This window comes from Equus quagga, chromosome 8, assembly GCF_021613505.1.
Source record: "Equus quagga isolate Etosha38 chromosome 8, UCLA_HA_Equagga_1.0, whole genome shotgun sequence".
Lineage (NCBI taxonomy): Eukaryota > Metazoa > Chordata > Mammalia > Perissodactyla > Equidae > Equus > Equus quagga.
The window spans coordinates 52,954,952-52,973,086 of record NC_060274.1 but is presented as its reverse complement, the minus strand read 5'-3'; the positions used below and the strand labels follow the sequence as shown (position 1 = coordinate 52,973,086).

Below are 18,135 nucleotides of genomic sequence, written 5' to 3'. Positions count from 1 at the left end.
TGAGTCAAAACCACCGGCTGTTAGTGATTGTTTTACATTTTTGTATGGTTTTCTCTAACCATCATCAGTATCGTAGGTTTAAAAATGGGGGTGGCAGGCACACTAATGAGAAAACAAGGGACAAAGTGAGGGCTGACTAAGGGGGAGAAGACAGCAAAGGACTTTTACATTTTGAAAAAGATAAAGGGGTCTCAACTCTGGAGGTTTGTATGAGGTCAGAAAATATTTATATCGTTGTGAATAACCATATAGAGGAGCTGGAAGGGTGAGAGGCTATAGGCTGTCAACAGAACATTCAAGCTTTATTATTCCACCTTTGAGCAGTTGCACTGGATGCTAAGGTCTATGGTGGGGCCATGATGTTGTGGCTGAAATTTAGTGGCCTTGGAAGCCATTGTCCCTGCGGAGATAGGAACCAAGTGGTTGGGTTGTGAATTGGACACATGGACACTGAAATTATCCAGCATAAAGGTGGATTTAGGATGTGGAAGAACACTGTGAAAGTGGATGTGGTTGTGAAGGTGGATGAGGTGTAGATGTTAGCAACAAATGTTGAAAGGATTACACAGATGCATGCCATGAGTCTTGATAAGAATGATTTATTGTGTATTAGTTTGGAATTTGGACGACAGGAGCCTGAATAATATTAATATTGTCTTCCGGAATATAGAGTCTTGGTAAAAAGAGAGCCACCATTCAAAACCCTTTGGGCAGGAAGCAATACCTTCATAGGAGCTGCATTAGTTTTCTATGGCTGCTGTATCAAATTACCACAAACTTAGTGGCTTAGGAGAACACAAATTTTTTTATCTCACGGTTCTGTAAGTGAGAAGTTTTGAAATGATTCTCACTGGGATGAAATCAAGCTGTCAACACTGCTGCATTTCTTCCAGAAGATCTAGGGAGAGAATCCATTTCCTTGTATTTTTCTGTTTCTAGAGAACCATCCACATTCTTTGGCTCATAGTCACATTCCTCCATCTGCAAAGCCAGCAATGAATGGCAGGTCTAGTCTTCCCCACACTACATCACTCTGGTGATTCTCTGCTATCATCATCACATCTTCTTCTCTGACTCTTTTAAGGACTCATGTGATTACCTTGGGTCCACCTAGATAATTCAGGGTAATCTCCCCATCTGGAGATCCTTCGCTTAATCACATCTGCAAAGTCCCTTCTGCCATGAAAGGTAAGATCTTCACAGATTCCAGGGATTAGGGTGTGGACATATTTGAGGCACCATAATTATGCCTAATATGGGAGCTTAGGCAATTAAGGCAAAGAGGTGTTGAAACATGTTGCAAATTGAGCGTGGTTTTAGGGATTTACTTATCATGAAATAGGGATTTCAGAAGGTATGGTGGAAAGTTTGGGGAGGAGCAATATAATTGGGTGAGAAATATAGTTTTAATATTCATATTATCTCTAATAGAAATTACCTTCCTGAACTTTACGTTTCATTATTTATTCAATGGAAATCCTCTACTTGTTATTAACGAAGACTGATGGGTAAAAAAATGTGAGTTTTGAGTATGTTTATAAAAGAGGCAAACCATTTCTAGGGTTGATTAGCCTTAACCACAGACTTCTTTGTTTACAATGTCATAAAGCATTGATTTAGTAAGTGAAAGATAACTTCATGTTCTTAACTATTCTTGTGTTGACTTCTTTTGTGTAACTGCTCTGAGGTGTCATCCAAATATGCTTTAAGGGTATGATGCACATAATGTGCCTAGATGAAATTCACTGAACAGTTCTGATGAAGCTATTGCTTTTATCAACAAACGAGGCTGGGCTCCAGATAATAGTAATGTAAAGTTGCGTGTGATCATAGCCATGCTTAGACTTTCAAGTCACTCATAGGAAAAGTGTCAACCCTTTACTAGCTTTTACTATCAAATGTTATTTTAGTAATAACATCACGATAGCCTTTGTTGAAAAAGAAGGCAACATATTTTTATTACAACTTAGTAACTCAAAAATAAAATAAAAAGCAGGGATACAATATTACTGTTTTAAAGGCATACAATGATTTAAATAAAAGGTATTGACAGCACCTGTATTACACTCCTGAGGTAAGATATGTTCTGATTAATAAAAATAAATATAGAGCTTTCTGTGCTATGTAATGACATCTTAATTTAGTAACTAAAATGTTCCCTTAACAATCAGCCAAGTTTGGGGACAGGGTCAAAGAAGACCTATGCAAAGTGAGAGGAGTTATAGAATTTTCAAGTGTCCAAAACAACTGTCATTGTTTTGTTACAAATATTATAGTCTACAAAATACACATTACAATAGTCCTCAAATTTAAGAAGTATCACAATCTATAATCCAGTTTGACAGTGTTGTCCACTTTTGTATTATTTGACTCCCAGAGTACAGTCACGTGTTGCTTAGTGATGGGGATATGTTCTAAGAAATGCATCATTAGGCGATTTCGTTGTTGTGTGAACATCATAGAGTGCACTTACACAAACCTAGATGTTATAGCCTACTACACACCTAGGCTATATGATACTAATCTTATGGGACCACTGTTGTGTATGCCGTCCATCATTGACTGAAGCGTTGTTATCCGGTGCATGACTGTATTATTAACCAAGTGTTATATATGGATGAAGTGACTATATCTTCTAAAAATTTGGACCTTTCTTCTCTTTGTACATAAAGATAATGGTGCTTATCTAATGCAGGGAAATTCCAATAGTTTTATCTATTTTTTAATGATTAGTGGCCTGAAAAATTATAAACTGCAGAATACATGCATTTTTTTCAGCATTACTGAAGTATAATTAGCAAATAAAATTGTAAGATATGTGTGCATTGTGATAATTTGACGTAGGTGTATATTTACAACACATGCATTTTTTTAAATTAAAATGATAGATATGTCTATCCTTTAAGCTATTCACAAATATGGGTTCTTAATAGTGATATAAAAAGCAAGCAAAAATTTTTAATTTAGCTTGTTCCTTATTTTAAATAATTATTTGTTGAGGTAGCCATTTATGTGATTAGCCATTAATCAAACAAATGAGAGAGAGGTATTTGAAGTCTTCTAGAGAAAGATGGGAAGGGTTCAGTCACGGTACATCTGTGTCAGACCTGAAGCATAGGTCTCTGAGAATATATGAGTTATTCAATATTCACTACTCATGTATTCTCAATGTCAAATTTGAGGTTTCATAAAAGAGCATGTCATTTTACAGACTCAAATAGATTTACGTATAGCACAGAATTGTGCCTCATACATAGTTAAAAATTCCAGGATGATTCTGGGTTCCACTTACTTGTTTTCAAAATGTTAGGGTTGTAGGCTTCTTTGTGAATAGTTTCCAGTAGATTCAATTTACTTCTCTTAAAAGTTGAAGACACTGATATGTCAGATACTTGGTATCTCAGAAACATGCTGAAATTCACAAATCAACAATAGCCTCAGAAGCCTAGGTTATGATTTATATTTATGAAAGCCTGTGACTTTTCTAAGAAATTGTCACTTCATTTCCTTGATCTAACTTTGCAGTTCTTCAAAATCCGAGATTCTCTTGATCTTAGCATTCTTACAGTTAGCGTTTTCTATCTGTTTCACCCACTTGACAGTTTGAATTTAAATGAATATATTGTACTTCCTTGAATAAAGAAGAAATGTATTTGTTCTCTTGCAGTTTCAATTGTAGTGTTTAAAGTGTCTAATGATACTCGTTAGATAAACCAACTTCATTAGAGATAAAAAGTTGAGTTCAGAGAGGCTTGAAGCTATAGAAAGACTTGCTTTAAGAAAGCGGTTCAGTATATCTCTTCAACAGCTTTCTATAACTGAACATTTGGACATTTGACTGTATTAGAAAAAATATAATATGCGTATCCTACCCATTTTTTTCAAATATTCTGTAAAGTGGCAGTGACTAAAGGGGCAAACCAGAATAACATTCATACACTTGATCCCTTCCTTCTCCATAATGCTATGGATCTGTTTCACAAATTTACATGAAACCCTTTCAACATGAGTGTTAGCTGGGCAGACCAATAATTCTAGCTCCTTTGAACGAATGTTTTCTTCTCATGTTGTTGAAAATTTGTCATCTGTGGGAAGTAAACACAAAAATGTCTCAAATTGTTTACTGGCATTCTTGCTCTCTACTAATTTGTGTAAAGTGTCTAAATAGGTAAAACTTTCTTTGACTTAAAATATCGGTTTAGCCACACTTCTGGACCAGGAGGCCACATTTGTTCTATAAGCTCTGGTTCAATTCTGAATATAAGACTGGAGAGTTATAGAGGTCATGTGAACTCGCATTTACGGGAAAGATTTTGGAATGGCAGGATCAGGATGGCGATTTTAAGCTATCATAGAGAGAAGAAGGAAAGTGTGTCAAATAAGAATGCCAAAATAAGGACAAAACAAATAACTTGGAGTAAATGGGATGTCTACGAAAGTCAAGATCAAGTTCCAGAAAAGTGCATGCAACTCTCAGAGGCTAGTCAGGATTTAGGATTGTTATAGGTTCATGATTCACAGGTGGGCAGGGTTATCATAGATGCCACAGTCAGCAGTATCAACAATATTCTATTGCAAAGCAGTTTTTTCCTACAAATTTTCAATATTGACTTTTATTGTCACTTTTTCAAACTATTTTCTTTTACCCAGACCGTTTATGACACACTTAATGGAAATTGATTATAAAAATATCCATTAATGAGAATTTTGAAATATGAGAACATTCAGAGAAAAGTTCTGTGGTTATGTGCTTGCAATAGGAACCCATAAAGTAGTGGTTTTTCATGGAAATATTTATTTTCAATTATCTCCTTTGTATGAGGCCAGATTGAAATTTGTTTATACCTGTATATTCAAGTAGTTATTTATGCAGTAATCATTCTCTAAATTATTAAATATTAGATGTCTACAAAAAGAATATGTGATGAAGAATAAAAAATGATTGGAAATAAATGTTCCAAATTACTGATAGAAAATTGTATCATTTTCTTTTATAGACTATTCAGAAAATCAATAATGGCCTTTGTGGAATAAAAGCCCATTTCCGTGTTTATCATTGAATCTTCTGTTTTGTTTTTCAGCAAGTTTCCATTTCTTTGGAATATTTAACTGACACATCTCCGAATGACTAATACTGTCTGATCAAGTGATAAACACTGGGAATTTCTTTCATTTCATCACCTGCATATTTTTGGGGAGGAGGGAGAAAACCCATATGGGCCTGCAAAACCCATGTATTTATTTACAAGATCCTGTTTGTTCCTAAATAGCTTGATGTTACTCACTGGTGTCCTATTTACAATACCTATTTTGTAAATATCAAGGTTTAATATATTTTATCTGAGCAACTACATTCTTATTAAAATTGCAATATTCATAAAGACATTTCTGGTTTTCTTTCAAGGATCCCCTGTTTCACCTGGAATCACACAGATGGGAGAGAGGACGGGGCAGATGTCCTTTTGATCCCAGCTCCTCCTTCACCTCTACTTTAATTGGTAATTATTGTCGCTGCAGACATCAGGTGGCAGTCATATTGATTTTGAAATTTCAGTTAGTTTTTTGATATTTCTTTATATATGGTGCTTTGTCATATCCTTTTATTGGTGCTGGGGGCAGTGATATTAAATTTCAAGCCATGCTGACTTGAGCCAATTTGACTAAAATAAGTGTAGCTGCTGTGAAGCATGGGTGTCTCATTCTGAAAACACAAATTGCTGCTTAATACCTTAAGTAAGATATTTTGTATTGTGCCATTGATTATTCACAAAATGCAATTATATGAATACTTTATGAAAATTTAAAAAACTAAACTATTTTAACATATGTTAATTCTTTATGTCTTAAATACTCTGTGTCTTTAGGGGAACTTTTTTCTTTTTAAAGATTGACACCTGAGCTGACATCTGTCGCCAATCTTTTTCTTTTGTTCCCGCTGCTGCTGCTGCTGCTTCTGCTTCATTGTCTTCTTCTTCTTCCTCCTCTTCTTCTCCTTCTCCTTTTCTTCCCAAAGCCCCCCAGTACATAGTTGTTTCTTCTGGCTGTGAGTGGCTCTGGTTGTGCTATGTGGGATGCCGCCTCAGCATGGCCTGATGAGTGGTGCTATGTCTGCACCCAGGATCCAAAACAGTGAGACACTTGGCTGCCAAAGTGGAGCCCGCGACCTTATCCACTCAGCCACAGGCCGGCCCCCTTAGGGGAACTTTTAATATTCTCTTCTTGGTGCATTTCTCTGTATCAGTAGAATGCAGCAGAAAGTCATCTCAATTTAGAACTTCAGTCATTTGTCTAAATTCCTGTTAATATGAAATGAAAACTATAGAGGTTGAACAGCTCAAACTACCAATAAATGTCCACATTGGAATAACAGAATAAGCTGGCCATGTCTGATCTAGATTTCAATTTGATTCGATTTAATTAGATGAGGTAGCTGAGAATCTCATTTAAGACCCAGCAAAATATTTTTTCTCTTTTATACAATTTGGGATTGAAAATGGCACCTTTGTCAAAGTACTCCAGCACTGTGATGGTGCAGACAGATGGATGAGTTCCCACATACACAGTTGAGGAGAGCAACCCCTGACATCTAACATAGGTGCTATGAGGAATCATTCTGTTTTCTCAGTGTTGAGAGGTTCTGCTATAGTCATAGTACCTCTCCTGTTTCACCTGAAATCACACAGCTCAGAGAGAGGACGGGGCAAACTTCTATTGTTACATTTGCAACACGTAGAGTTAGTTATGTGCGAGTATTAGGCCATCCTGTTTGCAGAAAATGAAAAAGTGTAAAATAACATGTAGAGACTTCCTGTTCTAAATAAGTAGTTAAAACTTAAAACTCCCTACTGATGATTAATCAAAATATCTTATTCTCAGTTTAGAGTTGATGCACATGTTCCTGCATATTCTAGAGACTATCCATGCCCTGAACTTAGTCCAGACAGTTGATTTTGATGGGCGTGGCATCCCACTCCCTATGCTCCCCCATCCCAATCATGGGACTCAGGTCCAAATAAATAGAGCTTTTACATATATATTTATTTGTAGAACAAAAATCTTGTTAGCTCTAATTAGTAGGGAAAGTTTCATTTACTTCAGCTTCATTATCTGAAAGATCTGAAAGATGAGAATTTCACATAGTAATTAAGTTCTTCAGGGGCTTGAATAAAGAGATGTAATATTTTTAAAAAATAAAAAATTTTAAAGAAAAATATTATTTTAAGACATCTTGAGTTCCTCTACTAACCCGTGTGTGTGTGTGTGTGTGTGTATGTAAACACAATATGAGGAAGGGACTTTTTAAATAGGAGAATAGAGTTGCCTAATGCAGTTTAGACTTAGTAGGAATCGAAACCTTAGAAATGCCACTTTTGGTGAATGCCAGCTCCATAAATGAATGCCACTTTTGGTGAATGCCAGTCTACTGGCAGTATACGAATTAAAATACATGCATTTGATAGACTCATACAATTCTTTTGGAAAGTTTTTAGTGATTTTTGTAACTTTATGGGTTTAAGATTTGAATATGCCTGGAAGAAAGAGACTTTCTCATCATCTTTCGTTTCCATACAATATCTTGCACAGAAAAGACCTCCTATATATTAATATTGACTGAATGGAATACTGACTGGAGTTCCTAAACAAACCAACCAAAAATAAATGTGGGGATATTACTCATAAGAATATTATAAGTGATATTGAAAGGTGAAAATTCTGAGGTTAGAAGAGAATATCATTTTTTTTAACATTTCACTTAAATGGTTAAAGGTAATTTCTTTAGCCACCCTGCCACTCACCACTCAGCCTCCCTGAAGCTTGTTTATGCATGAAACCAGGAATTTAAAGCTGGTTTTTTTAAGAGAGGAAATATTACTGGGGGGACATTTCCAAGTGAGTTTCATTGAACTTTCAAACCAAATTACGCTATGCTGAAATGTGAAGCGCTTGCCATCTAGGTGGCTGTTTCGCTTATTCAGAAGAGCAATCAAATCATAAGAGCCCTCCAAGCTAAACACAAAAGTTATAGAATAGTCCTGCCAAAGAGAAGAAATAAAAATATAATTCTTCACATTTATCCACGAACTTTCATCTCAAAGTACCTTTGAGAGATAGTTCACTCACTCTGGATATGCAGCAGCCACCGGGATGGAAACCTGATAACCTACGTGAGCCAGCAACTCTTTAAGAGAGGGAGTAGAAATAATTCCCCCAACTGAAAAAGCAGCAGGCATTTGGGCTGAGATGGAGCTCCCTGAGTTGGAATTTGGCAAGCTTACTGTAGCTTACTCTGACAGGGAAAGAATGCATGATTGTGGTATTTTATGACCACGCATGTTCTCTGCTGATGAGTTAGGACAAGACTCCAGCAAAAAGATGACCATCTTTAGATTATTGCTCCTTCTTTGTTTCTTTGTTAATTATAGGTTGCACTTAATGTTTAATGCTTGTTCACATTAGGATGCACTTTCATGATAAAAAACTCAAATTTGTAGCAGTACTTATAAAACTAGCAAGGCCCCCAAAGAAAAAAAACGTGCTTGCAAATCAGAGAATTATTAATAATTTCTTTAGATACAATTTTCATTTCAGTTAAATTCAGTTGACTTAAGATCACATGGAGTAAAAGCTTACTGAAAAACTAAATAAAGAATAAAGATTTTTGCTGGGTGAATGCAAGTTAACAAGACATTTTTATTAAATTTATAATCTAATTTAGAAGTGAAATGTTAGTAGCTTACAATGATTCTATGTGAAACAGGATTTAAGGACTAAAATAAGCTTCTTATTGAGCTGTGTTCTGTATGGTGAGAAACGAATCAAACTGAAATCACACATTAATTAGGCCTGCTCTTCAAGTGCCACTTACTGTTAACATAATCTATCTTGGTGGCATGTGCGTTCATACGGCAGCTGCGATATTTCTACGTCAGCCACATTTTCCCCCTACTGTGATTATTAGTATTACATTTAAAGTGGTCTTAAGTAACTGTCTGAAGAAAACAAAACATTACCACCTGGTTTTAAAGGCAATTTGTTGAAACAGTGAATTATTTAGTAAAACGAACTGCTTCATTACTTGTCTATACCTTTCAGGTCATCCAAAGATACTTAGCACTTATTCTGCCACTAAATTATTAGGATTGTTGACTGGCCAAATAAAAATTCAGGATTATTTTGTTTGTCATATGCCATTTTGGCCTAGAAGGAAAAATATTAGCTGACTCTTTCATCAGTTATGTTTGATGTAATTTTCCAATATGCTCCCTAAGTTGATAATATCTTCAGTAACTTCAGGATTTCCCTTATACTTCGCCCTCTCAATTCTATTGCCTTTTTTTTTTAATGTTTCATTCTGGCCCAGATTGGTATTACCAGTTTCAGGTGTAATTTAATACTTACCATACCTGAACTGTCTAAGGTATGTTAACGGGCATGTTACTGTGTTTGTTGGGAAAACCACACTGATTTGTCACGTACCTTTTCACACTTTGCTTTCAAAGTGTTAGCTTTGTTGTTGGGATATTTTTAGGATACTTCTCAAGTAACAGACATAATTTTATTTTAACAAATAGCCACAACATATTTTACACTCACTGAAATTTTCTTTCTATGCCTTTTTTGTCCTGTTTCTTTTTTTCAGAAAATAAAACTACGATAGTTTACAGCCACTGAAATTTTCTTCCTGCACTTTTTTCATAATAATAAGACCTTTGTCAATATATCTCCTCATTACAAATTTTACAAATTCTGTGAATTAAAGGTCAATGTTGATTGAATGGAAGGGAGTTGGAATACATGCAGGGAAAATTTGATTATTTCAAGCTCTTAATAACATTAAAACTTTCTTTTCTAAATAAATGTTTCTTTCTAATTAACTATATTTATACTCAGGGCAGAGTTATGCTTAAATAATTCTGGCACAAAGTAAGACTTCATAAATATTAGAAAAACAAACGAAAAAATCTAAGTGGGGGGCAGGCCCAGTGGCACAGCGTTTAAGTGCTCACATTCCACTTTGGCGGTCCATGGCTCACTGGTTCAGATCCCGGGTGTGAACATGGCACCGCTTGGCAAGCCATGCTGTAGCAGACATCCCACGTATAAAGTAGAGGAAGATGGGCACGGATGTTAGCTCAGGGCCAGTCTTCCTCAGCAAAAAGAGGAGGGTTGGCAGCTCAGGGCTAAGCTTCCTCAAAAAAAAGAAATCTAAAAGAAGGTAAAATCCATGTCTTTATAACTACAACCTCTATAAACATAAGTGAAAGAGTTGGGTCATTTCTTGAATTCATCTCAACTGTGTAGAAGCTTAGACTTACAGTTAGACCCTTACCACATTCCTGTTCCAAAAGAGTATTTGTAATTTCCTAGCCAAGACTGCTGCTCCCTCACATTTGGCTAAATGCCAGTTATCCACACGCTTTCTGTTGATTCTGGCCATAACTGCTAGTCCCTCAGGAGCTTTTTGAATACTTTGCTTATGCTTTCCTCAACACAAAACAAAATGTCTTTAAAAAGATAGGAGAAAAAAATCCTACTCTTCAATTCCCCATTGACATTCTCTCTCTTAGGAATCTGGTTTGACCATCACGGTATCAATGTCACCAAGAAAACTCAGAGTTCAGCCATGGGTGACAGTGAATGCATATGAACAGATTCAAAACACATTTTTTTTTCCTTCATGCCTCAGAAACCACCTTCTTAACATTGATAGCTAATGCCACCTATATGCCAAAACAAACAAGCAAAAAATCCCAAAAGCCCAAACAACTACATAACTAATAAAAGGGCACGTTCTCCCCCATTTCTTTCAGCATCTTAAGCAGTGTAGGTGTGATCTGGGATGCTGGATTTTATGGCTCATTTGTATCCATTCTCATCCTTCCAAGCACATTTTGTTTCTCCTGGCGGTTGTGCATGCCACTGTCATTCTGCAGAATAGTGCATTGAAAGTAGTATAATTTTCTAACAAAATTATACAATTCAGTTATAAAATGATGCAGTTAAGCTATTCTTTAGCACGTGCTTTCCACGAGGCAAATGTGTTTCACATTATTTAGATTTCTAGACATAGGAGAAATGCTTGAGTAAAACTTAAGAAGAACAAGGAAAACTGTGAATTTTTCTCACTAAACAGTTAAAAATCTATATTTCCAATGTGGCAAATAAAAACTCAAGTAGATTAATATTCAGACCATGAACAAAACTCTTGATTAGTTTCATAAAATATTAAACTAATACAATATATTTAATTAAAACTTCAGTTAAAGTTTGTGTTGTAAGAAAAGGAATTATATAGGAAAGTATTTTCATAATGCATTTTAACTTAGGGTTATTTACAGTGGATTTGTTTTATATATTGCCAAGAGTCAAGTGATTGTCTCATTTTCTTTCATATAAGCAGTTTAATGTAGATACGGTCTTTTGGGGAGAAACTATTGGGGATAAATACTAGAAGAAAATAAAGTCCCTGTGTTCATTAGTTAAAATTACTAAATAACATAGATTTCTTGAGGAGCAAAAATTCAAAGAACTTGTTATTCATATAAACGACTAGTGGTTTTTTCTTTCTTTTGAAATTTTCTCCCTGAAGCATCTTTGAAAAATCAGAATCTTATCCTGATTTTTTCTTACTACGTTTCATAGCTTTTTAATTTAAACATCTAAAAGGAGTTTTAGATTTATTCATTTATTAATTCATTATGTCATTCATTGATTCAACAAATGTCTTTTGAGCATTTCTGTACTACAGACACTGTGCAAGATACTCAAGACATAAGAATATATAAGACACATCAAGAAGTTTACATTCTAGTGAGGCATAATGTCAAATACGTAAGGAGACAAATACACATGCTAGGATGAACAGTATGACGGAAATGGGCACGGGGGCTGTGGTGGTACTAGGAACACTGATGAAAGTTTGGTCAGCGAAGGCTTCGTGGGGAAAGTGGGCAATAGTCAGGTAAACGGGAGGTGAAGTGGGAAGGGAGGTGCAGAATTCCAGGCAAAATAAAGAGCAGCAGAGAGACTATAACAGATTTGCATCCTCAAGAAATCACACGTAGGTCTCTCTAATTCTACAGGTAAACAAGACCATGAGATATTGAACAGTTTTGCCATGGTCAAACACCAGATTTCGAGCTAGGGTTCCAATGCAGAACTATTTCCAGTATTTCTGTTTCTGTACATAGAGACTATTGTCGAGCATGACAATGATAAGTTACACTTACCTGTCAAGATACCTTGCAGATGTGTGTTTTATTTTTTAATTGTAGCCACACTTGACCATCTAAAATTAACATAACATCTGTTACCATCAGAAGCCAGCGCTGTAACAATGAAAAGTAATATATGGCATAAAAATCAAGTTGGTTATTTATATCCAGAATATCAAAATAGATTAGATACCAGTTAAATTTATGGCTAAGCTAATACATTTATTAAATATCATTTCTCCAGAGACATAGAAAACTAAAAACTTTGGTAGTTCTGTTCTTAACATTGAAAACTCTAAATATTTTACTACATATTTTACTACAGTTGCATGCCACATAATGATGTTTTGGTCAAGGACGGACTGCATATTTGACAGTGTTCCATAAGATTAGTACCACATAGCCTAGGAGTGTAGTTGGCTATACCCTCTAGGTTTGCATAAGTACACTCTGTGATGTTTGCACGACCATGAAATTGCCTAATGATGCACTTCTCAGAACATATCCCTGTTGTTAAGCAGAACATGACTGTATTTACATGAAACTTAGTCCATGAAAATATGATTTATTCAGATGTTATCTTTGCACTCTGTAAAATACCAAAATATTGATTCACAAATTTTCTCTATAGCAAATGCTTATAATTTAAAGTTTTCAATTAGAAACTATGTATTTACTGTAAATAGTATCAGTTATTATAATGATGCTGAGTATTTTTACTCATTTAATTACGATTAGATATCATTTGTGCCTAAAGCTTTATTCTAATTTATTATTTTTCATTAAAGTGTTTATTTTTTCTTCAGAAAGTATTTTACAAAATATCCTTATTATATATTACTATGAATTTATCTTGTTCTTCACACTGATAATAAGATATGAAAGGAGACTGTTTCCCTTCTGACGAGAGCCTAACATTTCCAGCAGACACACATTTGCTTCGGTTACAGGGCATACAGCTCTTAGCACCCGTCCAGCTTCTTTGAAGTTTAAGTCATGCAGTTCATACTGTGTTATTTGAATTGTTCACAAAGTATTTTCTTTTATCTGGGTACAAAAAGGGAAATTAGGTAAAATTAGTAATATATCTTCTTTTCCTTTGTGCAAGTAACCTGCCCTGGATATAATATTACTTGTTATCATAGGGTTGCCATCTAGTGGCTCCAAGGGGTATTTAATTGTTAAGTTTATAGAATTGAATAAAACAAGTTCCAAACAAGTTCCTGAATGTTCCAAACAATGTTCCAAATTGGGATAAGCACAATAAAATTGATAAGGACTTAAATAAAGATTGCTTTCCCATAATAATATTTTCAGATATCAAAGTTCTAGAAATATTTTAGGAAATTAAATTAAATCTAATATTAAAAATTTAAATAGAAAACTGTCATGATTTTTAAGAAATCTATTTTTTGTATCCATTATTCATTACGCATTCATCCCAGTCTGTATTAGAAAAATAAGTTATATTTAGGACAATTTTACAAAATTGCCTATATTTTAGACAGGAAATATAATCAAATATAATAATTAAAAACAAAAATATTTCAGAAAAATCCTTGCTCTGGGGGTTCAGTAGTCAATTAACCCTTTTTTGTGTCAACTCATTCATTTATGCCATAGAGTTGATGATCCCCAAGGGCTTTTAATGAATTCAGCATGAGTCTCTTCTATCCATGTCCAAGCAGTACAGCCTGCGTCCCACATATGGTTCATATCTCTAACCACTGAGTGCCTTTGATCTCAAAATACTCTTGCTCCACATATAGATATAAAATTTCTGGTAGAAACAGCACTAATTGACTTTGATATAAATTATGTTACTCTTTCCCCTTCTATTACCAAATAACACGCTTAAATAAGAGTTCTGATGTAACTTTTCCCCACCAAATTGTGTTTTCTTAAGTCCAGACATAAAGTGTCCTTGTTTTCCAGTTTTTGTTATTTTCCTTATGACACCTCTTAGCATAGCATGGACTCAACAAACACAGCTCATTGTTTTTAAGTTGTTATCTTGAAAATTTTCAAGTGCAAAGAAAAATTGAAAGTGGAGTAAAATTTACATGTGTATACTATTTACCTCGATTCACCAATTGTTAACATTCTACTACATTTGCTCTCGCTCTTCTCTCTCTTTTTCTCATATATAGTTTAAAAGTGAATTCCTTTGTGGGAAACCTAGATTTATTTGTATCATATATAATTTTTAAGTATCCATAGTGAATTTTGTGAACTGATAAAACTATTTAGTTACTTGTCTTTTTGTAAATGAAAAAGTTTATTATAATAACATTTCTAAAAACTTATTTTTCTTAAGCCTTTGAATTCCATTTATATCTTGTTCTTTTTCTAAACCTGATATATCAAAAGTAATTATCTTCACTTTCTAAAAATTGTTATTTAACTCAAGTTGAAAATAAACTTCCTAACAATGTGTCCCATTTACAACTCAGTTGATTACTTTCTCAAATTTTAAACCATACAAATGTATTTAATCTATTGAAGTTTTTTAAAGTTTGAAGGACTCACATTTGAAAAAACATTCATAAATATTGAAAAAAATTTTTAAATCTAATCCATAAAATTTATAAATATGACACTGAAGTTCTCTTAAATTCTGTTTACTTGGTCAAGTTTTTATTTCTGTAAATTTAATAATTCTAAATCTAAATTTGAATATACAATTAAATTTATTAAATTGAAAATACAATTAATTTGAATTCTCTTAAGCTTTAAACTCACACTTTAAAGCACATGTGTCCACATCTGTACACATTCCAAATTTAACAGAAAAGCACTCATACTTTGAGTTTAGTACACTCATCATCTCTGTATTTTTAAACCTGACCAGAGTTATATAATGCTCATTATGAAAATAGTTTGACCGCCCTAAATTGAGGTTGCTAGTTCAGGTGATCTGCTGCTGTCATTTGCTTCTTGGCCAGAGATTTTTACCTGGAACAGGACACCGGAGCTGCATATGCCCAGGACAATCCTCTGGCCCCACTGATGTTCATAATGATTACCTTTCGTTGTCACTTTGACAAAAGCGGACTCCAAGTCCCCATGCTTGAGAAGTATTGGTCTTTTGGGAGTTCCAGTTATATCCTTTCATTATTTTTCAAAATTTTCTCTCTTCTCTTAAGCTATGTTTTTAAGATTTTATTTTTCCTTTTTCTCCCCAAAGCCCCCCTGTACATAGTTGTTATATTTTTAGTTGTGGATCCTTCTAGTTCTAGCATGTGGGATGCCACCTCAGCATGGCCTGACTAGCGGTGCCATGTCCGTGCCCAGGATCCGAACTGGCGAAACCCCTGGGCTGCTGAAGCAGAGCGCGAGAACTTAACCACTCAGCCATGGGGCTGGCCCCTCTTAAGCTATTTTAATGTCTTTCTTCTGGCCAGCCGCAAAGACACATTGTCTCTTTTTGTTTTTCCTAAATATTGGCACCTGAGCTAACATCTGTTGCCAATCTGCTTTTCTTCCTCTTCTTCTTCTTCTCCCCAAAGCTCCCCCAGTACATAGTTGTATATTCTAATTATAGGTCGTTCTGGTTGAGCTATGTGGGACGCTGCTTCAGAGTGGCCTGTTGCGTGGTGCTATGTCCGCGCCCAGGATCTGAACCAGTGAAACCCTGGGCCTCCCACCCTGCCGCAGGGCCAGCCCATTGCCATTTCTTGAGACCCTGCGCACATTGGTGTATTCCTCAGTCTGCTTTTAGGGTTACAAACTCCACCACATGTTGCAGCTAACTTTGTTTGTTCTGTCGACTGCCTGATTAAATTATGAACTCTTTATATGGTCCCAACTAACCTAACCACAAACTTAAAACAAATTAAATGACAATTAATTGGGTTATCTACAACTTTGTCAGATTTTGTGGTTCCTGTGCTAAAATCATGTTAGTGGAAGAAATTTCTTATTACAAGAAGGATTTGGGTTAGCTGATTCACATATAAAACCAATAATAATACCTTGATAATATGAAGGTTGTAAGAACTTTAGTAAAATAAGAAGAAATCAGGTTATTTATCAAATACTCATGTGGGTCTTAGTATATGCCAGCTACTCTTCTAAGTACTTTACTCTAAGCACTTTTGAGTGCTATTCCTATTTGTAAATGAGGAAACTGAGGCGCAGAGAGATTAGCAATTAGCTCAAGTTCACACAGCTAGTGATTGGCAGAGTTAGGATTCAAATCCTGGCAGTCTGACTGTACCATCAATGTTCTTAACAATAGTGTTAATTTCGTAAAGTCATATACGCCTGGATACGTTTAACGTTATTTTGGTTTATACATTGTTGTCAGATCCAGAAACAAATACTGACTTATTTTTAACTGCTGTTTCCATATAGGTAGTGAATTGTTTACTGGACTCTACAGTGACTACTGGGGTAGAGATGCTGCAATCTTCCGGAGCTTGGGGCGACTGGCTCACATTCGAACTGAGCATGACGATGAACGCCTGTTGAGAGGTAGGTTTGAGGAGGAAAGAGCATATAAATCAGAATAGAAAACAAGGCTAAAACTGATGGGAAGCTTGCCATTTTTATAATAATAACAATACAAATGTAATTTATAGTTTTTACAAATTTCAGGATTTTTTTATTAGCAATATTCCTGAATTAAAATGTTAACTATGATATGTGTCTATCATTTTATATCCAAATGGATTGGCTTTATTATAAAACCAAGTTACCCTCATAGCAATGCTTAGAAATCAGGATTTAAATGAAGAAAACAAATAAATACATGAAAAGTGAAAAACCTTTATCCAGTAAGTTGTTTTGTTTTCTCTTGTCAATTGAAATAATTTTGGATGCATTGATTGCTTTGCTTTGCTTGTTTTAATAAGATCACATTGCACTTTAGAGACAAGACTCTAGTAAAATCACTAGCCATTCATTGGCAGAGAATTCTTTGTAAGGAATAACGTTTATATTACGGCATACTGGTATATCTAGGGACTAAATCATCATTTTATGATGAGCATTTTCATTATTTTCAGCCTTTTTATTAAGTTTTCGAGTGCATAGTCACTATTGGCAGCATGTTATCATTAACATGTTAGACACACCCTATCAATCAAAGGTTGTTCACTGAGACTCCTCAGACTTCAAACACAAAACTTAGAGTAAATGTTCCACCTTAAAATTACAATGAGCTAACCTGGTGGATAATTTATGAATTAAAAAAAATAATGGCATAGTTTTTTACTAAAATATTCTACACATATTTATACTGACTTTTTATATAATTGGGAGGAAGTTTATAGAGATTGTCATCATCATGCCCCTAATCTGTGCTTCTTCGAATGCATTTCAAGTCTATAATGCTTGTTGTCTGAAATTGTTTTTCCCTCCCTGATTCTTTCATTTTCCAATTAAATTTTCCTCTAATATTTCTTAAAAATGGTTGATTTACAAAGACAATGGAGATATCTATAGGATTTTAATGTTTAGTACAAACTTTTAAAAGAAATATTTTATTTCTTCATGAAATGATAAAAGTTAAACATTCACGTAATATATAATTCAGTAGAATAACATCCTTTTGTTGTAATAGCTATTTCACTTTTCTTCTATTGTTTACTTGTATAGAACCAAAATTTGTCGGTTCGCATATGATTCCTGACAATGAAGACGGAGATGACAACAAAGTGTATTTCTTTTTTACTGAAAAGGCGCTGGAGGCAGAAAGCAATGCTCACGCGATTTACAGCCGAGTGGGGCGACTTTGCGTGGTGAGGATCGCGTGTCTCTCTCAGTAACTGTGCGGGTCTCGCAATTCGTGCTCAGGTCTTGGTTAATTTTTTAGTAGATTTCTACTTTAAAATAGTTTCTAATATTCTGTAGGCTGCCTAAAATTGATATTTACTGCCTAATCTTTATACTTCGTATCTGGGAAAGGTCTTATCTG

At 34.8% G+C, this 18,135-nt stretch overlaps 1 protein-coding gene across 3 annotated transcripts in view; it reads left to right on the top strand.

Moving 5' to 3' along the window:
• SEMA3E (semaphorin 3E) overlaps nt 1-18,135 on the top strand; it is a 260,812-nt gene that overhangs the window by 208,113 nt on the left and 34,564 nt on the right. For all 3 annotated transcript variants that reach the window (XM_046668802.1, XM_046668801.1, XM_046668803.1), the window contains exons 5-7: nt 5,405-5,498; nt 16,572-16,691; nt 17,817-17,959. In XM_046668802.1, coding sequence (XP_046524758.1) covers nt 5,405-5,498; nt 16,572-16,691; nt 17,817-17,959 — 357 coding nt within the window. The remainder of the gene's footprint in view (nt 1-5,404; nt 5,499-16,571; nt 16,692-17,816; nt 17,960-18,135) is intronic.